Source organism: Myotis yumanensis, unplaced genomic scaffold, assembly GCF_028538775.1.
Source record: "Myotis yumanensis isolate MYYU_CA2020_CCGP unplaced genomic scaffold, mMyoYum1.0.hap1 SCAF_1, whole genome shotgun sequence".
NCBI lineage: Eukaryota > Metazoa > Chordata > Mammalia > Chiroptera > Vespertilionidae > Myotis > Myotis yumanensis.
In genome coordinates, this window is record NW_027223752.1 from 158,979,271 (window position 1) to 159,003,826 (window position 24,556).

A 24,556-nucleotide genomic window follows, 5' to 3' on the forward strand; every position below is an offset into this window, starting at 1 on the left:
GGGGAAGGTGTGGACAGGTGGGCAGGTAGTATTCCCATTAGCTGATAGTCAGCCTCTGTGAGCATAGAACAAATGATACTCATTTCTTGACCTTAAAACAGAGACAGGCAACTTATTTTCAGAAAAGGATGGAAAGGCTTACTCCACTGAGGAATGCCATTCTGCCTCTGCTTTTTAAATCTTGTTCTTTCTTTAAAGATTAGTATTGTGTAGAAGGGAAGGAACAAGTAGATACAAAACCTGGTTCCATGAAGTTTTCCTGAATGTCCCTTTTCTAATCTCTGGTCCCTGCAGTATGCCACAAAGGAGCTTAAAATTATCCCCAAAGTCCATTTAATAATGAATGGTAAAATTTCTGACATGCATAATGACACCTCTGTAGCAGTTTTTTTGTGAATATAGTAGATGTAGAAATAATACATATTTTTACAATATCAGTTAGTTTTGTGGCCTGTACAATTAAAGATGCTTTAATAGTTTGTAAATCACTCTACCAGCAGTCTCAACCTGTGGGTCGCAACCCCTTTGGGGGTCAAACGACCCTTTCACAGGGGTCGCCTAAGACTATCGGAAAACACATATATAATTACATATTGTTTTTGTGATTAATCACTATGTTTTAATTATATTCAATTTGTAACAATGAAATTGGGGGGTCACCACAACATGAGGAACCTGTATTAAAGGGTTGAGAACCACTGCCCTAGACAGGCTGCTATAAAGCTGAAAGCTGATTTTATTATCTGAACTAGTCATAACTTAGTTCAGTCAGAGCAAAGAGATGACTTTGTAAAAATTAATAAATACATATAGAGCTGGAGTAGTATTCAGTGCTGTTTGTAAATGTGGATGAACAAGTCTGGAAACACCTTATTAGTAGAGCTGCATTTGCTAGCATGCTCCAAGTGTCCACTTTATAACACTCTTAGTAGTTTGCATTATCCTCAGAGTTCCAACTTTTAGCTGTAAGAAGACATATTTATGACAGGTTAAGGGAGGTTTAAATTTACATCCTTTAATGTAAATAAATAAGAAAAGCTATTACCAGAAACTCAAGTGCAAATGACTGTTGCTGGATTGGTTGTGGGAGATTTGGCATAGAGCTAGAGCAGCCGTGGGCAAACTACGGCCCACGGGCCGGATCCGGCCCGTTTGAAATGAATAAAACTAAAAAAAAAAAAAAAAAGACCGTACCCTTTTATGTAATGATGTTGACTTTGAATTTATATTAGTTCACACAAACACTCCATCCATGCTTTTGTTCCGGCCCTCTGGTCCAGTTTAAGAACCCATTGTGGCCCTCGAGTCAAAAAGTTTGCCCACCCCTGAGCTAGAGGGTACTCCATGTGATTTGGTGCATCCCACATGCAGAAGTAAGCCAAGTTTTCCACCATTAGAACTGGCATTAGGTGTGGTGTTCTTATCTTTAGGTCTTATGTTGGAGAGTTAATTTTAATGTCAGTGCTGGGAGTAAAAAAGACTGAATGTAAGTATATTTTTAGAAAACTGTCCTAGAATATGATTGACGTTGATGGGGCAACAGGGGCCTCAGTGATATTGGAGGAGAAATGGTAGGCCTTTGGGGTACTTCCATCAGACCAGCTCTACCCTTAAAGTCTCAAACATTGAGGTTTGTTATGCATACTTTGTATTCAATCATTACAAATGGTTGTAGATAATACTTTAGAGCCTCTAATTTCAGTAACAACATAAGCAATTTATGTGCAGATAAAATTTATTGTGATTCTTTTCTGTGATTACAGATAGTTAGAGAGCTTGGAGTTTCTTAATTCTTCAAACAATGTAGGTAATTTAAATGCAGATTAGTGTTTCTCCACCAACTTACAGGGCAACCTGTACCAAAATCACCTGGTGTACTTGTTTAGAACACAGCCTCTGGGCTGAGGCTCAGGAATCTGCTTTTCAACCAGTGCTCCAGATTTGTGAATTTATTAATATTTAAATGAGCCTTTGGTTGTTAGAGGCCAAAGGTGATATTTGGTCCACTGGCAACGAAATGGTTCACACATCAGAAATAAATAAAATGGTTTAGAATGGCCAGAATATGCAAACACAGCTTGGGTGTGTGATTAACTCTTTCACATTTTGGATGGGTCTTGTCAGTTGAATGGCATGGAATATTTTTGTAGTAAGCAGTGAATTTGGTTACTAATGACTATCATCACTTCAATTCACCTAGCACTTACCATGTGCTAGAGAGTGTACAAGCCCCTGGTTACAGAACACTGAATTAGGTAGATTATTATGGATCCTGCTTTCCAGAACTTAAGAGTCTAGTCAAGGGCTGGCAAACCACAGTCCATGGGTCAAACCAAGCCTTCCACCTGTTTTTGTATTGCTCATGAGCTAAGAATGGGGTTTACATTTTTAAATGGTTGAAGAAAAATCAAAAGAGGGATAATATTTTGTGATGTGAAAATGATAAGAAATTCCAATTTTAGTTTCCACAAGTTTTGTTAGAACGTTATTTAAGATGGCGTCTTCTCCACCATGGCAATTGAATAGTTGAAACAGACACACTGTGTGTGTTCTCAAATCCTAAAATATTTTCTGTCTGGCCCTCCACAGAGAAAGTTTGCCAACCCTGTTGAGTCTGCTGCCAAAGGACATTCTGGATATTGGGAATCCCCCCAAAAGCATGAGGCGCTTGTCTTTCTTTAGTCGCAGACTTGGGGACTTGGATTTGAATTGAACTCCAGCAGCACAAATGAGAAGATACCTTGATTTCTAATTTCACACTTTTTTTCTTTTGGATACTTGGTGTACTGGAATAATACTTCCACAACTTCATCCTCTGCTAAAATAATGTTTCTACAGTTTAAAGCAAGGTCTCTAGAAAATATTGAAAATTCTAGACCATTTAATCCTGAGTGTCCCTTTGACTAGTGATGCTTAGGCACTGTAATCAATGATCAGTTGTGGATCAAAAGTTGCTTGTACCTTCTTCCAGCCAGAAACACCATAAGTCACTGAGTGTGACACATTATTCATGATTTGTCTGAGATGTCTACCTAGACTCTTCGGATTTGCTATATCCCAGCAATTGTTTGTAACTGGCCTGAGAATCCCTTACTCAGGAAGATGCTCAAGATTTTCTGTTATTTTTTTTCCCTTTAAGTAGAGGAAAGCAGCCCCTCAGTTGTCTATAATACACTTAAGAGCATCTCACTTTAGTGGATGTCTTATGCACATTTATAACACAGCTTCAGCCATGTGATTATTGTCCCTTTAAAATGGTTCCAACAACTTTAGCCATGAAATGGAAAGTTTGTTCCTTGATAATTTGCAGATATTGCCCAAATCACTCCTGTATGCTGCTGGGTGTTTTGAACAGTTACCAGAAATTTATTGGGCTTTACTAGGTTTGAGCTGCATGCTGTTACAGAGAGGCCTTTACTGATGAGTCCTGAAGTCTGTAAGTAACAGTAGGTACAGTTCTTCAAAGCCTGAGAAAAGATTGGGTCTGAAACAATCTTCAGATACTACACAGCATTACTTTTATGTTTTCCAAACTTATGAAGAGCTGCCTGCTTAGTTATGTTACAGACAGAATAGCATTTAACCTTAGAAGCGAACCTTTACTTTCTGTTAGAGTAGCTTTTGCTCAGGCTACTGTGAGTGGCTTGGTTTGGCCGACAGGCATTACCTGAGACACTGTTGTGAATGTCACGTAAAGCAGCTCACATGTATTACCTAAGAAATACCCAGAAGTCTTACAGTGCCACTCTGAGGCAGAAGCTGCAATGCTTTGTTGATTTCTTGTGTGAAATACTAAATGTCTAAATTGTAACTGGAAACTTTAGAAAGAAAGCCCACACAAGTTTAGCAAATGTGAAAGCATCTTATAACAAATGGTTGTTGTTTTTTTAACTTTATATATATATCGAATGTTTTATCCCTGCACATTGTTGGGAAAGGTTTTGCATCTGTTCAGGGTCTTCTCTTTCTTTTGTTTGCTTCAGTTTGCTGAGGAAGCTCCCCGGGCCCCGGGTCTGGGAAGCAGGCTCCTTTCAGTATCCTGGGCAGAGAGCTCTGTGCCCCAGGGCAGCTGTTCACTTACCAACAGAGGGCTTGTGTGCATTTCAGTTCTTGTCCTTTATCTGCAATAGAATCCCATATTTATCACCAGAAAAGTGGATTGGGCAGCAGTACAAAATAAACAAGTAGGAGAGGTTTTCAACAAAATAATTTTTGGATGTGACACTCCTTTTGATGAATCCTATCCAACCCAAATCACTAAAGTTTCTAGTATAGTATCTGCACAGTGAACAAATATAGGAGAGAAACATTTCTGTCTGTCTTAGCAAGTAGACGGAGAAAGTTACTAGGTCTGGCATCACTTTAAAAGGACTTTTGAAGATTACCACTTAACACTTCTCAGTTACAAGGTTACAATTGGAGCCACTGCACCTGTTTGTGTAAATACATAGCCTCTTTAATAATGCAAGGCAGTGATTCTCAGTCAGGGTCACTTGTTAGAAACACCTGGAGTACTGGCACAGTGAGTGCCCAGGCCCCTCCCTAAGCCATGGTACCTTGACATTGTGGGGCTTTTTCTTTGAGGTAAAATTTACTTTGCAGGGGTTTGCAAAAGTCTTGAGTGTACCATATGATGAACAGACAAATGCACACACACCTGTACACCCAGGTCCCACCAAGGCAGAGAACATGATCATTGTACCCTCCTCCTCAGCCATTGTTCTCATTACTTTTTTGTTGTTGTTGTTAATCCTCTGTCGAGGATATTTTTCCATTGATTTTTAGAGAGAGTGGAAGGAAAAAGGAGAGATAGAGAGAAACATTGATGTGAGAGAGACACACCAATTGGTCACCTACTGCACACACCCTGACCAGGGCTGGGAACCAGCAACCAAGGTACATGCCCTTGGCCAGAATTGAAGCTGGGACCCTTTAGTCTGTGGGCCAATGCTCTATCCACTGAGCATACTGGCTAAGGCCTCATTACTTTCCATCACAGATATGTTGTGCCTGTTCCACAACTTTATATAAGTGGATATTGGTGTTTTTCCCAGTGATTCAACAGCCACAGTTGATGAACATTGAGTGGGATAGCTATGTCTGGGTAGCACTTTATTAAATGGGGTAGAAGACCTCCTGAGGTAATATTTTGAAGGAATTGGAGCTGTGAAGGATGGGATAGGTCATATCTATTCAGCCATGGAAGTCACATGTCCCCCTTGTGTTTCCTTTTACATTTTATATGAAATAGTCCTTTTTCCAAGCTCATATCACCACTTTTAATTGCACATAGTAGAAAAGAGATACTCTAGCTACTTGACTCTAAACAAACTTAAACAAGACACAAAACCAGATTATCATCTTACATTTATCATTTAGATTTGTGAAATTAAGGCCCTCAGTCTGAACACTGTATTTGCATTCTTCCCAACAGGAAAGAAATATTGCTGCACATGGTTGCGCTAATTTAGCAGTTCACTTAAGAAAGTTTAAACAGATGAAACCAAAGCATTGTGGGATATGACACCCACATTTTGTGTAAATTCTCTGTGGGAAAGAAGTAGGAATTGAAAATGGACCTTTATTTAAACAAGAACAGTTTAGTGCACAAGTTACCTAAACTTAAGCAAAGTAGAATAGGGTTTTCTGTACCGATTCAAAGTGTTTTCAGTGTTTTTGTTACAAAGAAAGACCAATGTAGTTAGGATGTTTTGTCTATAGTGATGTTCTGATTCTATCACTGCATCAGTTTTGCCCATAAGGAAATATTGAGTTGCTTTGTTTTCTAAGGTTCCAAAAAGAAAAGAAGTTAGCCTACTAACAGTGAAATTTTCATAGATTGGTGTTTGGAGCACAGGAAGGAGAAAAACATATTTCTGTGTACACGTGAACTACACAGCAACCCACGACACAGGACTATGTTGTGGTAGATGTAGTGAGGAACTCATCCCCATCATCACTGCTCAGGTGACTGTAGACAATATTTAGGGAACATTACTCTTCAGCACTACATAAAAGTGGTGGCTGCATATTTCCCCTAAAGAACATGTTACCTATCAAAAGAACCACAGTCCCACAGATATTACAAGGCTTCTAACCTGATGTACATTGTTACTACATCTGAATTTATACAAATTTATGGTTTAATGATCAGATTGATATTTGGGATCAACTGTTTCATACTGTACCCAAAATATTTGGCATGGTAGAGCATGTAGCTGGAATCATTGTTTTTACTCTTTCTTTTTAAGGGAATGTAGGTTTCCCAAGAGGTAAGAAAAAAAACAGCTTTCTTGGACTTCTTACTTTTTCTCTTCCCTATATCAAGTTTAACAAATTGTTTAGTATAAAAAGCAGTTTGTGGGAGGATGTCCATGCTGCAAAAACATTTGTCCAAAGTGCTAATAGCTGATTGTGCATCAGACCCACTGAGAGCTCCCTCTATACTACTGTGAGATTTGCAGAATGCAGGAACTGAGCTTAGTTCTCTGTTGTGTCTGGCTTATGGAAGGGACCAATTAATAGTTCTTACATGTTTGTGTGCGTGAGAATCACTGGGGATCTTGTTAAAAATGAGACTTCACAAGCTACATCAAAGCCCTTCTCCCCCCGAAATTATAAACATGGGGTCCAAGGAAGGTCATTGCCTTTTAAACTACACATCTACACCCTTGGTGCTTGGTCTTGGTCATGTCACAAATACCTGAGGAATTAACAAATAGAAGAGTGAACAAGCAGATACAGAGAGCATAGGACCTTCCCCCAGAAATTCCAGCTCAGATGCTCAGAGGTAAAGCCCAGCTGCATTTTAAGAAGCTCCATTTAGAAGCTGTGTGCACAGGTCATACCATAAAGCTGGGTAAGGAAGGAACCATTGATTGTGTCTGTGCATTTTGCCAAAGAATTCAGGCAAAAAGTGGAAGGAGCAAGTCACTTTAAATGTGACTTTAAATGTGAAGCCCATGAAACAATCCCCAGCTAAGAAGATACTTTTCTATGTTTTATTTATATACTAAGGCCCGGTGCACGGAATTTGTGCACTGGTGGGGGGCGTGGCCTGTGGGGATCTACCTGCTGCGGGAGCAGCCATTCATTCCAGTCAGTCGAGTGTCCCCTGGTGGTCAGTGCACGTCATAGTGACTGCTCAACTGGTCGTTCTGCTATTCGGTCACTGGGCTTTTATTATATACTAGAGGCCCCGTGCATGAAATTCATTCAGCCCAGCCCGCACCCTCTCCAGTCAGGGACCCCTTGGGGGAATGTCCGACTGCCGGTTTAGGACATCCCTCTCAAATCTGGGACTGCTGGCTCACCTGCCTGCCTGACCGCCCTAATTGCCCCCCTAACTGACCCACTGAGAGCTCCCTCTACACTACTGTGAGATTTGCAGAATGCAGGAACTGAGCTTAGTTCTCTGTTGTGTCTGGCTTATGGAAGGGGCCAGTTAATAGTTCTCACATGTTTGTGTGCGTGAGAATCACTGGGGATCTTGTTAAAAATGAGACTTCACAAGCTACATCAAAGCCCTTCTCTCCCCGAAATTATAAACACGGGGTCCAAGAAAGGTCATTGCCTTTTAAACTAGCCTGATCACCCCTAACCGTCTCTGACTGCCGGTGTGGTTGCCCCCAATTGCCCCCCCTGCCGGCCTGGTCGCCCCCAACTGCCCCCAGCCCTGCTGGCCTGGTGGCCCCTAACGGCCGCACCCCCGCCAGCCTGGTTGCCCCACGCAGCCTAGTGTTCAGTCATCAGTCCGGTTGTTTCCGTTGTGATGACTCCTAGCTTTTTATATATTAGGACTAGAGGCTCAGTGCACGACATTCATGTATCGGGGGGGGGGGGGGGGGTGTCCTTTAGCCTGGCCTGAGCCCTTTAGCAGTCAGACATCCTTAGTGCTGCCACACAGGCGGGAGAGGCTCCCACCACCACTGCTACGCTCGCCAGTTGTGAGCCCGAGCCCAGCTTGTGGTTGAGCAGCACTCCCCCTTGTGGGAGCACACTGACCACCAGGGGGCAGTTCCTGCATTGAGCGTCTGCCCCTTGGTGGTCAGTGCACATCATAGCGACCATTTGTTCCGCCGTTCGGTTGATTTGCATATTACCCTTTTATTATATAGGATAGTATTTTAATATTGTGTGTATAATCAATTCGCTTAAGCTCTGGCTAAGACTTCTCAGTTACATGAGAAATGTAACTGTATTAAGCATATTAAGATGATTTCCTGCATTTATGTTTCTTTGGGAGTTATAATCTAGTGGCCTGAAAAAGTTAAAGCATCTGTTAGTAGATAGCCCAGACCTACTTGGTCCTCTGCTGTTCCATCTGCTTATGACCCAGTGTCTGCTGTGATTTCTTAACCTTGACTAAAGAAATGAGAATGTTTGTCTTCATTTCTTTGCTATCTACAAAGGACATAAGAGAAATAGAATCCTGGATTTTTCCTTCTTCATGTGAAGTTAGATTTTCTGAGAGATAAATTGAAGAACCTAATTAGCTTTTAGGCCAGCCTGACAGAAATTAGATTTATACTGACTAGATCAATAGCACTTTAAGACAGATATGTAGGTGTGTGCCACTGCACTACTGCACATATTTCATAAGTAACAGATTTTTAATAAAGTTATTTTGAAAGTCACCATGCACGATTGCTAACTTAAAATGCACCCTAAAGGACTTCAGCCATTCATTATGAATATATATCAAATAAGTGATTCTATATTATGTCATTATTATGTTATCATTATTGTTGTCATTTCTTTTTAATCTGAAAATTGGTTTAAGTTCCAAAATATCAAGAAACAAATGCATAATTTTCTAAGGTATTATTTCAAGTACAACATAATATTTTCTGATTCTTATTACAGTACATGTTATTTTTGCTATGCAAATCTCAAAATCCTCTGTATCAAATATTTTGGAAATAGTGCATTTTATAAATGAAATTTTAGCAGACTATAATCTTTTATATATAGAAGTCTTTTACGTGAATATAGACATATAAATGATCAGATTTTATATCTGGCCTTTCCTGTTTTTAACAGAGCATCAAGAAGAAAAATACAAACAAACAAGAGATGAGCACATACCTGAGGTTCATAGTCTCCCGCATGAAGGAGAGGGTGAGTCCTGCCCCTGGAGTCTTCCCAATTAGATTTCACTCTGGTTCACTCTTTAAAAGTTAATGACTGACAAGTAAATATGTATAGAGCAGTTTTGTCATAATTCTTTTGTATAATAAATAGTTCTATAATAGGCTTTTAGATATTTGTGTTTTGTCTTTGTTTTAGAACAGACATTTCCTTAGCTGCATTAGATTAGAAACATTTACATTTAAAAAAATTGTTTATCAGAACATTTTCATTGATAGTGTTTAAAATGAAATGGAACGCTCCAAAATAACTGTTTTGTCAAAACCTTAAGGAATGCCATGTTAAACTATATAGTGCATGTACATTTCTCTGTTAAGTTCTAAAGTACTTCTTTAGAAATTGATGTTTTACCTGTCTCTCTCTAGCCACATTTAAACTGGTGTATTTAATGACCTTTCAGGCTATAGACCTTAATAAAAAGGGAAAGGACAGCAAACACCCGATGTACCGGAGGCTGGTGCATTCAGCGGTTGACGTCCCCACCATACAAGAGGTAAATCCAGGCCTTCCGTACTGCTTCCCATTTACCTCATGGCTCCCAGGTGAATGAGAGATCACAGCCAAGCATGATCCTGGGTGCCATTCCTTCTTGAGGAGGATGTGCCTGCCCAGTGTCTTACTAGAACCAGCTAAGCATGGCCACCACACGTACGTGCCTATTGTTTTAAATTTCGTGTGATCACTCTGGTACAACCAGGCCTTTTAATAGGGCTGGTTTTAAGCGACCTGTAAAGTCTTGATACTTGTTTGTGAAAGCAAATGGATGGGACCCTGGTCAATTTAATATTTCAGATGTAAAAAATTCACATCTGGACACAGGTCCCTAGTTTTAGCAGTAGTGCTTGGGGTTTTCTCTCAAGGAAAAATTAGAGCATAGAACTAATCTAGAGTCTTGGGAAACAATGAAATGAACTTGAATCAAATTATTCTTGAAGTTCTTAATGTTATCAATGCTAGCTGAGGATTGTTGGGTTTGTTAATATTTAATTACTAATTGCAATAAAATCCCCTAGAACACTTAGACATGTTTTAAGTTAGGGTTGCTGAATTACTAATTTTGTAATTTATGTGTCATTTTGAAATTTTAAAATCTTATGGTTGGCCATAATAGCTTATAGGAAGACCGTAGGAATTATTTGAAATTATCTTATAAGTTTCCTAATCCCTTAGCACAGTGGTTCTCAACCTTCCTAATGCCGCGACCCTTTAATACAATTCCTCATGTTGTGGTGACCCCCAATTTCATTGTTACAAATTGAACATAATTGAAGCATAGTGATTAATCACAAAAACAATATGTAATTATATATGTGTTTTCCAGTGGTCTTAGGCGACCCCTGTGAAGGGGTCGTTCGACCCCCCCCCCCAAAGGGGTCACGACCCACAGGTTGAGAACCGCTGCCTTAGCAGCTGAGAAAGACTAAAGGTGTATTATTTCTATGGAAGGAAAGAGTAAATGACAGTTGTTCCCTTAAAATTCTGGCAAATCCTAGAATAAAAACAATTTAAATTTTACCTACTACTGGCAGATTTCATAGCCTCAGGTATCGCCTCTTTTCCTAAACTCTGAGGCCTCTGAAAGAATGTTGAACCCAGTTGCCCTTCCTGCCCCTGCCCATGCCCCTGCAGCTTTCCCTTCCTGCATGGCACCGACCCAGATCCCCAGTTTGATCCTCTTGGCTCCATAGAGAACACTAGGTAGGTGGATGCTGTCTTGGTTCTCTGCTTGGCAAGTGCTATTCATGAGCAAAAGCACTGTAAGAAAAGTAGAGGAAGACATGATTTTTATGATTGTAGGAGCTTAACTACAATCCAGATCAAAATACAAGGCACAGTGCATACCTCACAAATCACAAAGGGGGTATAAGCATCCCGGAGCCCAATACAGTAAATTGTGGCACATGACAGGAGGCAACTACTTTCAGCTAGAGAATCTGGGAGAAGCCTTCCGAAAAAGGGCCACTGAATTGGGTTTTGGAGGATTTCAAGAAAAAGGTTGGTTCTTAACCTTTTTTTAAATTGATAGTTAGAGAGGGGGTGGGGAGAGAGAATGAAACATTGATCAGCTGCCTCCTGCACACCCCTTCCTGGGGATCAAGCCCAGAACCTGGGCATGTGCCCTGAGCTGGAATCGAACAGTGCAACCTTTCAGTTCCCTGGACTACACCCAGCCAGAGTCACACCTGTCAGGGCAGATCTTAATTATTCTTTAGAGGCCTTCATATTTTAGTATTTGAAAGCCAAGCAATTTTCAAACCTATTTCCTAAAAATATCACAAGGATAAGAAAATGCCTTCTTGTTGTTGAGTTAATTTGTCATACCCCCTTCTAAAAATTTTGTCTTATCCCAGAAACCCCTCGGATTTCCCACCTAACCTTTCCCAATTCAGAATTACAAATGTGTCTTCTTTAGTTATGTTAAACTGTCACAGGGGCTAACAGTTCTTTTTCTTCAATCTTTATTCTCCTGTGTTATAATAAGTAGTTAAGTTCTCATCAGCGACATTGGCCAAAGCTTTTAACTATTTACAGTGAGCTTTTATCATCGCTACACAAGAAGATGTTCAAGCTGCCAAGTTCACTCTAGTAAATCAGTAGAAAAGACAGCAGTGGCTATAGGACAGCAGATCTGCCACACTTCACCATACTGTCACATTCTAACTGCAGTGGAGTTGTGGGTTTCTCTTACATATGGTGTGTCAACACTGTGGGACACAGGAGTAGCCATGATGTTGTTTGGAAAAATCTGTTGCATCCCATACTCTAACCATGTTATCATATTGCAGACAAATATTTTTACTAGTAACTCTTGCCATTTTGTTTTTTAATCACTGCAGAAAGTGAATGAAGGGAAATACCGAAGTTATGAAGAGTTCAAAGCTGATGCTCAGCTACTTCTCCACAATACAGTGATTTTCTATGGAGGTTGAATATTTTTTGCTTTTTCTTTTGCATTTTTTTTTCATACCATTTACATTCCATGTTGAGAAATAACTTTTATAAAATATTACATTAAAATTAGTATTTTAATGATCTGTAAGTAATGTTATGGTTTAATCTTAAAAATATTTGGTAATGTAGTTATAGCTTATAGAATGAACTGTCCAAAAGCAAAACACTAGTACACTAAATGATGAAAGTATTACTTTTTATAGTTTTATTTATAAACTTAGTTGAAAGGCTTTTTATAAGCGCTGTGATTAATTCTGGTTGTTTCCCCATTAATATTCTATCATTTAAAGGTAAAGAAAGAGGCCACTCTATACCTAGAGAATTAGTGCTATGTTAGATGTGAAATTAAAGCTGCCTGTAGAATTTTATTTCACTGCCTGAACTTTTAAAAACAATACACATTTTGTTTTAAATGGTATATATCTACTTTTGTCAAAATGAAAGAAAATTTAAGTGAGTATTAATTTTGGTAGTCTATATTTTAGATTATTGGTAATGGATATCTGTCTTTAATTACAGCAGACAGTGAGCAAGCTGACATTGCAAGAATGCTGTATAAAGATACCTGTCATGAGGTACTGTCTATACCTAGTAATTAAACTCTTACTATATTTCGAATTAATTTATTTCACAATCCCACTCATCTTACATATTTTAATTTTGCAATTTCCATTAAATATAAATTTATTTCCATTTTTTATATACATGGGAAATAATGCAAATAGAGGCAAAAAATTCTGTCAAACTATTCTCAGAGACATCCTAGGAGATTTAGTTACTAAGTAACTTCTACAAAGAAATTTTGTTTGCTCTTTTTTAATTACCCTTAAGTTATTGGTTACCTAATGCATGTACATGTTTTGTATGGGGCAGAGACACTCAACAAATGTTACTTCTTTGGATAAAGGATACTGCACAGGCAAAAAAAGAACAACCAAACAACACAGTTCATATTTATATAGTAAATGAAATACTATTTTGGGAAGGTTTTTTTGTGTATATGGTCTTTCTTATTTGAAACACCTGTAATCATATTGTCTTTGCAAAAGTGTCTCAATTATATAAAAGTTTTGTTTCTTAAATTCATTTCAAATTTGACTTTTTAAAATCCATTAAATATATGTTTACTGAGTGTCTATTGTGTGCTGGGCGTGTGTTAGGAGGAATGAAATGGTGATCAAGGTACTGGCTTCCTGCTAATGGAGCTGTATTCTGAAGAGGGATACTTAAATAAGAAACAGTCAAAATATGTTTATAAGTTGGAAAAAAAATGTTATGAAAGAAAACAAAGACTAAAATGGAGAATGAGGCAAAGTAAGAACTGCTATTATTGGTAGTGGATATTTTATGTGGGTAGATGAGGAAGACCTTACTGAGGAAATTGCATTAATCCAAGAACTGAAGAGCCAAAGGCACCAGTGAGGCTGGAACGCAGAGGTCAGACATGCCAGGCCTTGTAAGGAATTTGTTTTCTCTTTTAAATGCAATCTGAGACCATGGGGGTGGTTTGAACAGGAAAGTGGCAGGCTTTTCCAATATTATTGAAAACTTAAAATTTAAACTTAGGAACAAAATTCAAGGCTATTTGTGTACATGAACAAGAATGTTAATTTACGTGGATCGATTTTATATAGTTTAATGCAGATCTTTATATTTTGTAGTCTAAAATAGTTGTTTTTCTTTTTCAGCTGGATGAGTTACAGCTTTGCAAGAACTGCTTCTATTTGTCAAATGCTCGTCCTGACAATTGGTTCTGCTATCCTTGCGTATGTGACATTTTGTGATTTTTTGTGTTTTACCTCTTAAGTATATGATGCTCTAAGGAAGTTTATTTCCAGTTTGCTTAAAGTTTATAATCCTTCCTAAATATGTTTCTTTATATCATAGGACATATGGTTTCAGTGAGTGTAAAAACTGAGACGTGGGAAAAACAGCTTGGGATTGTTATCCAATTTTGACTTTATTTTTTTTTTAAAGGTTGGCTTTTTTTAAATTTTTTTATTTTTTTTTAAATATATTTTATTGATTTTTTTACAGAGAGGAAGGGAGAGAGACAGAGAGCTAGAAACATCGATGAGAGAGAAACATCGATCAGCTGCCTCCTGCACACCCCCCACTGGGGATGCGCCCGCAACCCAGGTACATGCCCTTGACCGGAATCGAACCTGGGACCCTTCAGTCCACAGGCCGACGCTCTATCCACTGAGCCAAACCAGTTCCGGCCCAATTTTGACTTTAAAACAAGGAACTTAAGACTAAACATTGAGTCCCTTAATATATATAATAGATTTTTGCTTTTCTTATTCTTTCACAAGAAATTGAAGACTTTATAGATGTTAATACCTGTATAATTTCCCCTAAAATGAGATGATTTCAGGAAGGGTAATGACAAGAAAACCTGTAAGTGTTCTGGGGGCCCCAAAGGCACGGATGTAAAAGGCCACCTGAGAGCAATCGGTCTTCCAGAAGTTACGTGCTTCTCAGTCACTTGAAAGTTTTTTAAAATTTGAATCTCTGATTAGTTAGGTTTGAATCAGGGCTTCAAATCCTCCCATTTCTAACAGGCTCATGAAACACAGTGAGGGCCTTCTGTTTGCCCCCACTGCCTCATTTCATAGTGCTACAGGATAGTAAGTGGGTATTTTTCTCGTTTCTTCTCAGAAATGAAGGTCCATATTCCTACTCTAATGCAAATTTTAGTTTTTGGTGTTTTTCTTGGAGGCAAAGTCAGTCAATCCCAGAAAAAAGAAAACAAGTTCTATGTGTCTAGTAATGTTTTCAAAATAATGAATTATACTTAACTAATTCAATATTAATGAATGATACACTTATACTTAATACTTTAAAAGTAATGACAAGGTAGAACGTTTTATTTGCAGATACCTAATCATGAACTGGTTTGGGCTAAGATGAAAGGTTTTGGATTCTGGCCAGCCAAGGTCATGCAGAAGGAGGACAATCAGGTTGACGTCCGCTTCTTTGGTCACCACCATCAAAGGTAATCATGACCCACATGCAGCCGTAGTAGCTGAGCTCTTAGTTCTTTTTTTTTTAAAATATATTTTATTGATTTTTTACAGAGAGGAAGGGAGAGGGATAGAGAGTTAGAAACATGGATGAGAGAGAAACATCGATCAGCTGCCTCCTGCACACTCCCTACTGGGGATGTGCCCGCAACCAAGGTACATGCCCTTGACCGGAATCAAACCTGGGACCCTTGAGTCCACAGGCTGACGCTCTATCCACTGAGCCAAACCGGTTAGGGCAAGCTCTCAGTTCTTAAGACTCAGTCCGGCCATTACCAGTGTTCTGGTAGCTTTATCAGAAACAGCATGAAGTTTCTTAAGAAACAGCATATAACTTGACTAGGCAACTAACAATGAGTTCTATAAATTGTGTCTTTAGGTATATTTCAGTTACTTTTTACTAAGCAAGATAGTTTCAGTAACTGACACTGTTGAACTCAGATGCATGTTAATGCTGACCTGAATTCCTGATGGCAGTGAAGGGGGGAAGGATTCTTAAGATGTGTCCATTTCATAGTATTCTAATGACATTATGGTGGTTTCAACCATCTTTCAAAAACCATAGACAAAAATAAGCAACTCAGCAGTAGAATAGAATTTCAATCTTGGGATCTAAGTATATGTAAGAATTATATGCATAGAATTACCAGACATTGTTTCCAATCTAGATTTTAAAGTTTCTGTTGCTAGGGATATGTATACAGCAAAGCATAAAATTTGCATTTTCATAATATAACAATATATGTATCCCAAGGGTAAAACCCCTTTTTATTACTATAAAATTATTTTTGCATAGTTATTTGACACACAGAATGCTAAACTGTTCTATAAAATTATAGCTATCTCCTTTATTGTGATATTAAGGCCTTAAATTTTACTGCACATTGAACGTTAGAAAGTCTAAGATAGTGTCCTAAATAATGTGTCATAAAAGCATTGACTCTAAAAGTGAATTCAAGTACTGTGAATTGTCATAGGACTCAGAGATTAATGAGTCTAACTAACCAAGCCACAATAGGAAAAATAATTCACATGAAATTTGTGGGGGGTTCATTTAACACAAATATTAAATTAAAGGGAAAAAGTGCCAAAAGTCAGCTACATGATCTAAAAGTATTACTTACTGTCCAAGGATTTAAATTTACATTTCATGAAGCGTCTGTCTCCTATCATGCCAGGAGGGTAAGTGTCCTGTATAGTTGTTATTACTATAAAAAGAAGCTACAGAATGAAACTTTATTCCTCCCATAGTGAATTTTTACCTAGTCTCCATTTAATTTAAGTAGAAGTTTAGTTCTAAGAAACCTGTGAATAGTGTACATTTCAAAAAAAGTTTTGTTCTTTCATAGATAGATGCACAATCAGCTGACACTGCTTTAATGGCAAGAAACAGTTAAATAATCCTATCTAATAAATAGGGAATATGCTAATTGACCCTCACGCTGTTACAAAGATGGCTGTGCCCACAATCAATAAGGAGGGAATATGCTAATTTACTGCCATGCCCTCAAAGATGGCGGCGCCCACAGCCACAAGATGGCCAGCAGGGGAGGGCAGTTGGGGGCGATTGGGCCAACAGAGGAGGGCAGTTGGGGGCAATTGGGCTGGCAGGGGAAGGCAGTTCGGGGCGATCGGGCCAGCAGGGGAGCAGTTAGGCGTCGATCAGGCTGGCAGGGGAGTTGTTAAGGGGGTGATCATGCTGGCAGGCAGAAGCAGTTAGGGGCAATCAGGCAGGCAGGCAGGCGAGCGGTTGGGAGCCAGCAGTCCTGGATTGTGAGAGGGATGTCCGACTGCCAGTTTAGACATCCAGCAGTTTAAACCAGCAGTTAGACATCCCCCGAGGGGTCCCAGATTGGAGAGGGTGCAGGCTGGACTGAGGGACACTCCCCGCCCCCCGCCCCCCCCCTCCCCCCCCCCGCCCAGTGCACAAATTTCATGCACCAGGCCTCTAGTAATACCATAATTAAGTACAAAATGAATGTTCAAATTGTATGATTAAGTGGTAATTTTCAATGTTACATGCTCATATTCAGTTTGTTTCAGTTTTCCATCAAAACCAGTGGGGAAGCAATGCACACGTCACAAGTGAGTTAGGGCAGCCGTTCTATAGAAACACTAATCTGTAGAAATCTCTAAATTGATACCAGGGAAGGTCCAGTGGTTAGATTTGTGTTCTTGCACCATCGTTTTCTACTCTAGTCTTGGGCAAGTTATTTAGTCTCTCTCAGCCTTGTTTCCTCACTTATAAAGTAGGGGCCTCATTAGTACCTATCCTGTATGAGTTTATAAGGTTTAAAGAAATTTTTATATATAAAGACCTCATTACATATAAAATAAAATTATATTTCCAGAAGTTTTTTTCCCCAAAAAACTTTCTGTAAGATTTTTATCTGAAGATTCTGGGCAGATGGGACTCAAGCTTTTATTTTAGAAAATAAAAGATCTACAATTTTACTTTCAATCTAGTCTTTTTCCTTTCCTGGTTACAGTGTAACCAGTACAATATTTGAAGTGAAGGATTGATGAAGGAACACCTTGAAAATGATTTTCTATCATTATTAGAATATTTGATTTATTGGAAAACAAACTTTATAAATATTATGATCATTAGTTTTAATTACTTAAACAACATGTTATACAGCGAGAACAGATGGCTAATAAGGGCTACCAGCTGAAAGTTTTCATTAATGCTTTTTTTAAATGTACAAGTTTAGTGGTATTTAAATACATTCTCATTGTTATATAATGATCCAATAAATATTCTTCTGTCATTTCATCATATCTTTACATGTAGGTAGGAGAAAAAAGTAAATTTTAAATAAATAAATGGTTTCAGACTAGTCCCTTCTGTACACTCAGAATGTGCTACCTTGTCCCTTGACCTTGGTAAATCGTAATGTTCTAGGAAAGAAAGGTGACTGTGATCCCTCCAGCGGTTCTCAACCTGTGGGTTGCGACCCCTTTGGCGGTCGATCGACCCTTTCACAGGGGTCGCCTGAGACCATCCTACATATCAGATATTTACATTACGATTCATAACAGTAGCAACATTACAGTTATGAAGTAGCAACGAAAATAATTTTATGGTTGGGTCACAACATGAGGAACTGTATTTAAAGGGCCAGAAGGTTGAGAACCACTGCCTTAAAGTATAGGTAAGATTTGCAAGGTTTTGCCTGCAAGAGGAAAAAAAAGTAGCTGATAAGGTCTCCTTGTCAAGGCTAACTCTTTCTGCTGCATGTAGTTAGAGGGTGGGGTGGCACAGCCAGAAAATCAGGTCCTACAAGAAAAAATAGAATGGTTTATGTTCATTTGCCTTCAGATATCCCTGAGCCATTTTATTCTACATATATTCAAAGAATCATGACAGATGTATAGATATAGCCAAATTAGATTATATCTCTGTTTATTAACACTTTAAATTGTGGAGTGTTTGTTTGCCATTTCAGTTATTTTTTTTGTAGATCAGATCTCATACCCACTGATAACCTTTAAAAGTGAAATCTGATTACCTACAATAATGGAGTTGATTAAAGAGGAGATTTATATGCATAGCCCATGGACACGGGCAATAGGGTAGTGAAGACCTGGGGTGGTAGGTAGGGGCTGGGAGGAGGAAGGTAAAAGGGGGGCGGGGAGTGAGAGTTATCTGTAATACTATCAACAATAAAAATAAATGTATTTTAAAAAGAGGATAAGAATGTATTATGAACAACATTGAGAATTAAGTCCCATGTTAAGAATAGATACTAATTAATTTTATTGTATCCAGGGCACAAGTAGAAAATTTAAGGGGAAATACTTTCACAGTTCAGGAGTTTGTTACAGGTAGTCAGCATTGTTCATAATAGAAATCTCTCTAAAAACCCACAGCTTTTAAAAGTGAACCAAAATACCCTTGTTGGTAGGAGTAATACTCAAGATCAGATGGGCCTCACTCACTGTTGTATGCTTTGCGGTGTCTTCACCAGCACACAGTAAACAGCATTCTCGATATTATTTCAGTCCAGTCTAATGATTAGTGCCCAGGAAAATTGTCAGCATTTTTCCCAATAAAACCAAATACATTTTTCATTCTATAGTTTTAGATCAATATTACATATAATTCAGAGACACTTGAAGTTGTGTTCATAGCTGTGTACTTGATTGCCGAATGAGTCAGACACTTCTCTGTCCATTAATTAAATATGGTTCAGCTAATGAGTAGGGATGTAATATAAATATACCTCACTAGATAATATTTTTTGGAAGCCCTCATATGTATGAATCTCATGAAAATTTCTGGGCATTTTCAAATGATTCTGTACTTCTCATCTGCAAATAGCTAGATTTTAAGTAACTTACAGTATTTATATCAATAAGAGATAACATTTTAAAAAGGACTTATGCAAAATTTATATCTAAACCATGACAATGTTAAGCTGGTTAAAGAAAATAGTTCTGAGATAATTTGAGACACTTCAGTGATTGGTAAGAGTTTTTATTCAAGCCATAGCTAACAGGTCAGTAAATTGGAATTTCCACAAACCATACTTTACAAATGGATGGAGTCCACCACCATTTTGGAAATTTCTAACTATACCTTTAAATGTTGCTAGGGCTTGGATTCCTTCTGAAAACATACAGGACATCACAGTCAATGTCCATCGGCTGCACGTTAAACGCAGTATGGGTTGGAAAAAGGCTTGTGATGAGCTGGAACTGCATCAACGTTTCCTTCGTGAAGGAAGATTTTGGAAGTCTAAGAATGAGGACCGTGGGGAGGAGGAGGCAGAATCCAGTATCTCCTCTACCAGCAATGAGCAAGTGAGTGGTGTCCACATAGAAACCACACATCAGTTATTATTTTAACTGTGAACATTGTTAATGCACACTCCTTGCTGTAAAGCAGTGGTTCTCAACCTTCCTAATGCCACAATCCTTTAATACAGTTCCTCATGTTGTGGTGACACCCAACCATAAAATTATTTTTGTTGCTACTTCACAACTGTAATTTTGCTACTGTTATGAATCGTAATGTAAATATCTGATATGCAGGATGTATTTTCATTGTTAGAAATGGAACATAATTAAAGCATAGTGATTAATCACAAAAACAATATGTAATTATATATGTGTTTCCGATGGTCTTAGGCGACCCCTGTGAAAGGGTCGTTCGACCCCTAAAGGGGTCGCGACCCACAGGTTGAGAACCACTGCTGTAAAGACTGCTCTGACATTTCTCCTTTTTTTCGTGTAAACATTTGTGAAGTGCTCTGCAAAAGAAACTGAACCCAATTCAGATAGCTAGGCCACCCACACCCTGATCTGATCCTGCCTGTTTGAAGAGTTAAGTGCTCTACTGCTCTTCCATAGGCACATTAGCTCTTTCAAGCCCTGCACATCAAGCAGTAATGAGTAAGAGGTGCCTTCGTGAAATGGAATGAGCTACTTCTTACCTGTGGGTCCATAGCTAGTATTTTTAGCAGAGAAGTGTTTCAGTGTCTGGAATAATATGCTGTTACTTTTATGATGCCCACAGCTAAAGGTCACTCAGGAACCAAGAGCAAAGAAAGGGCGACGTAATCAAAGTGTGGAACCCAAAAAAGAAGTAAGTTGTGTACCTTGAAGTTTCCTGGTGGCATTGGCACAGAAAATGTTTTCAAAGTTACAGTCAAGATGATTGCTCGTGATGTGTACTTGTGAAATGCATTGCCATCAGTCAGATAATATCAGCCAAGTGTGAACCCAGTCTTCTGACCATTATCATATTCTGTCACTGGAAAAACACACATGTGCCAAGCCTCCACCTCAATTGAGCAACCACTGACCAAATCTGGCTAAGTGCAAGTGCACTTTTTGGTATTTCCTGGAACTCTGATATGTTCTCATGGCATTATGAAATACATTGTGTTTATCTAGTACATCAGTTAGGCCAGCATTTTAAAACGGGAGGAAACTATGGTTAAGCTCAGCCTTTTAAAGTATATAATCCATGCATGTTTTAAATCAAGGTGTATATTTGGGTATAGGCCAAACACATGTTCACTGATAAGTGGTTTTGGATTTTAGGAAATTCGTTAATAAATCTAGTCCAAAAAATGACTATAAATTGATAATAATTTAAAATGATAAATGTTTTTGTTTAGTTTTTAAAAATCAAATGAGTATTAACATATAATGAAATTGTAGATGAAGTTACTGTTTAGAACCATTGTAGCTACTAATTGCATGTGTTTTTAGTTGTTTTTTTCCATTTTTTAATATTTAATTATGGTAAAATATATCTAATAGCATGTACTTAATATTAATTACATGTGTTTTTTTAAAAACAGTTTCTTATATAGCTATTTTATGTTATCACTGTCTTATCCTGATAGAGCTTATTCTTGAATAGTGAGTTAATGGTTTTGTTTTACATTGAAGCACTTTCCTTACCCTTTAGGAACCAGAGCCTGAAACTGAAGCAGTCAGTTCCAGCCAGGAAATCCCCACATTGCCTCAGCCAATCGAAAAAGTTTCAGTGTCAACTCAGACCAAGAAGTTAAGTGCCTCTTCACCAAGAATGCTGCATAGAAGCACCCAGACCACCAGTGATGGAGTGTGTCAAAGCATGTGCCACGACAAATACACCAAAATTTTCAATGACTTTAAAGACCGAATGAAGTCTGATCACAAGCGAGAAACTGAAAGAGTTGTACGAGAAGCTCTAGAAAAGGTCAGGAGCCCCCACAGTGTGACTTGCCCTCTTACCCCTGGGCATAGTGAGTGAGTCTTTCCCTGTAGCAGTTTAGCTTCTTTCACTCATGTCTCAGCCAGACAACTGCTTTTTAAAACTAGAAATAACACTAAAAATAGGAATAAAATAAAATATCTTTTATGCTATTTCAAGCAACAATACCTAAATATTTCTCACCTGAATGAATATTCACAGCTCTTAGTAAAATAAAGGGAAGAGCTACATCGTTTAAGTAGAAACTATGTATTAAGGCCTTTGTAAATTGTGAGCTGACATATTGTGGGTTAACTTGTTTTTCATTTCAGCTGCGTTCTGAAATGGAAGAAGAAAAAAGACAAGCTGTAAATAAGGCTGTCGCCAATATGCAGGGTGAGATGGACAGAAAATGTAAACAAGTAAAGGAAAAGTGTAAAGAAGAGTTTGTAGAGGAAATCAAGAAGCTAGCAACACAGCACAAACAACTAATTTCTCAGACCAAGAAGAAGCAGTGGGTAAATATCAGTATAATTTTTAAGCATCTGATTGTTGAAAATATACCACAGGTATGATGAAAATCAATTCAGAATGATATATGTGACATATGCAAATATTATTCATGAAATAAGATAAAGTGTGAAATTGTCAGGTAATTTTCTCATCCTCACCTGAGGATATGTTATTTTTTTTTAATTGATTTTTTAGAAAGAAAGAGAAACATTGATTGGTTGCCTCCCTTTCTTGCCCCAAGCAGGGATCAAAACCACAACCTAGGTATGTGTCCTGACCAGGAATGGAACCCGCAACCTTTTCTTTTTTTTAAAATATATTTATTGATTTCAGAGAGGAAGGGAGAAGGAGAGAGAGATAGAAACATCAATGATGAGAGAGAATCATTGGTCAGCTGCCTCCTGCATACCCCTACTGGGGATGGAGCCCGCAACCCAGGCATATGCCCTTGGCCAGAATCGAACCTGGGACCCCTCAGTCCGTAGGCTGACGCTCTATCCACTGAGCCAAGCCGGCTAGGGCGGAACCCACAACCTTTTGATGTACGCAATGTTGCTCCACCCAGCTGAGCCACCCAACCAGGGCTAATTAATTTTTAAATTTTATTTAAAGTTCTATAATTTCTCAACTCCAGACCCCACAGTTTTGTTTAGGATTATTTTGCTAAATTGAGATTATGATACTTTAGTACATAACATATTTAGTACAATTAATTTATATAACCTTTCCATATGTGCAAGTATTTTATTTGGAAAAATTGGCTGGCCCCGACTTTTGCCTGTTAGCTTCTGATAGGTAATACCTAAATTGTGAAATTAGAAATATAAGTATCACAATAGCAAATAGAGGATTTTCAGAATTACTGCATTTAACATTTATATATTAGGTTATATTAAAGAAATTGATTACTTTTACTTTATGATGATAACATCTCACTGGTCTCTAACTCCAGTTAGAATCTGAGAAGTAGTTCATTTTTCATTGTATCCTGTTAGTGACTCTTGTCTCCCACTTACATTAGAAACTTCTGAGCATACACATTCTCCACAGATCTCAGGTAATTGGTGGGGGGGGGAATTTTTGTTCCCAAATGCTCATAACTTGGTTTTAATTTTATGAATTACTGTAGGAAGTTTAGTGATTCTTCATTTGATCCAGACTATGTTCTGAAGAGTCTTTAAATACATGTAAAGTAAATGTTTCATGAGGGAAGTAAACATAAAAATGATTACAAAGATTGGGCAAGAAGGAAAAGGGAAAGTTAGCATATAATATAGAAAAATCTATGTAAATAAGTTGGTAGGAAAAAGAGATGAATAATGAAATAATGCCACTATATGGAAATTAAGGTGTGCTCAAGGACAATACCCTTACACCATGTCTGTAATTCTACCTTCATGCAAAGACCAGAGAAAGCCAGAAAGTGGGCACTAGATTTAAGAGAAGAAATCCCCATAAGTTTACCAAACAAGGAAATGGGAAGAGGAGGCTGTAATGAAGAATTATAATACTGCCTTTTATAGCACTTACATTTGTGAATTTGGTCCTATTATACCTATTCATTTGATTCCACATATAAGTGATAACCATGCGTATTTGTCTTCCTCTAACTGACTTGTTTTACTTAGCATAACACTGTTCTCTAGCTCCATCCATGTTGTCACAAATGGTAGGAATTCCTTCTTTCTTTGAATAATACTCCATTGTGTGTGTGCGTGTAGGTGTGTGTGTGTGGGGGGGTATCATCCTCTTTACTCATTCATCTGTTGACAGACACTTAAGTTTTGTCAAAATGTTGTCTATAGTGAATATGCCACTGAACACTATATAAGATAGTGGTCCAGTCCCCCCCTCCCCCCTTTTGGATAAATACCCACAATGGGATTCTGAATCCATATGGCAGTTCTATTTTTAAATATTTGAGGAGCTTCCATACTGTTTTCCATAATGGCTGCACCATTTTACATTCCTAACAATAGTGCACCAAGTGTTCCCTTTTCTCCACATTCTTATCAGCACTTATTTCTTTTTGGTACTAGCCTTTCTAAAAGTTGTAAAGTGACAATCTCATTGTGGTTTTGATTAGTATTTCCCTGATTATTAGAGATGTGGAGCACATTTTCATGTACCTGTTGGCCATCAGTATGTCTTTGGAGAAATGTTTATTCAAGTCCTTTCCCCATGCTTTAATTGGATTATTTGTTTTCTGTTGAGTTGTAAGGTT

General features: G+C 38.2%; 1 protein-coding gene across 13 annotated transcripts in view; it reads left to right on the plus strand.

Moving 5' to 3' along the window:
- ZMYND11 (zinc finger MYND-type containing 11) overlaps positions 1–24,556 on the plus strand; it is a 146,845-nt gene that overhangs the window by 107,936 nt on the left and 14,353 nt on the right. For 10 of the 13 annotated variants that reach the window (XM_070390911.1, XM_070390901.1, XM_070390972.1 and 7 more), the window contains 10 exons: positions 9,043–9,120; positions 9,551–9,643; positions 11,988–12,075; positions 12,622–12,677; positions 13,791–13,868; positions 14,982–15,100; positions 19,727–19,934; positions 20,650–20,718; positions 21,553–21,825; positions 22,152–22,337. In XM_070390911.1, the coding sequence (XP_070247012.1) occupies positions 9,043–9,120; positions 9,551–9,643; positions 11,988–12,075; positions 12,622–12,677; positions 13,791–13,868; positions 14,982–15,100; positions 19,727–19,934; positions 20,650–20,718; positions 21,553–21,825; positions 22,152–22,337 (1,248 nt within the window). The remainder of the gene's footprint in view (positions 1–9,042; positions 9,121–9,550; positions 9,644–11,987; positions 12,076–12,621; positions 12,678–13,790; positions 13,869–14,981; positions 15,101–19,726; positions 19,935–20,649; positions 20,719–21,552; positions 21,826–22,151; positions 22,338–24,556) is intronic. The other 3 variants (XM_070390929.1, XM_070390943.1, XM_070390989.1) reach the window with 1 other exon arrangement.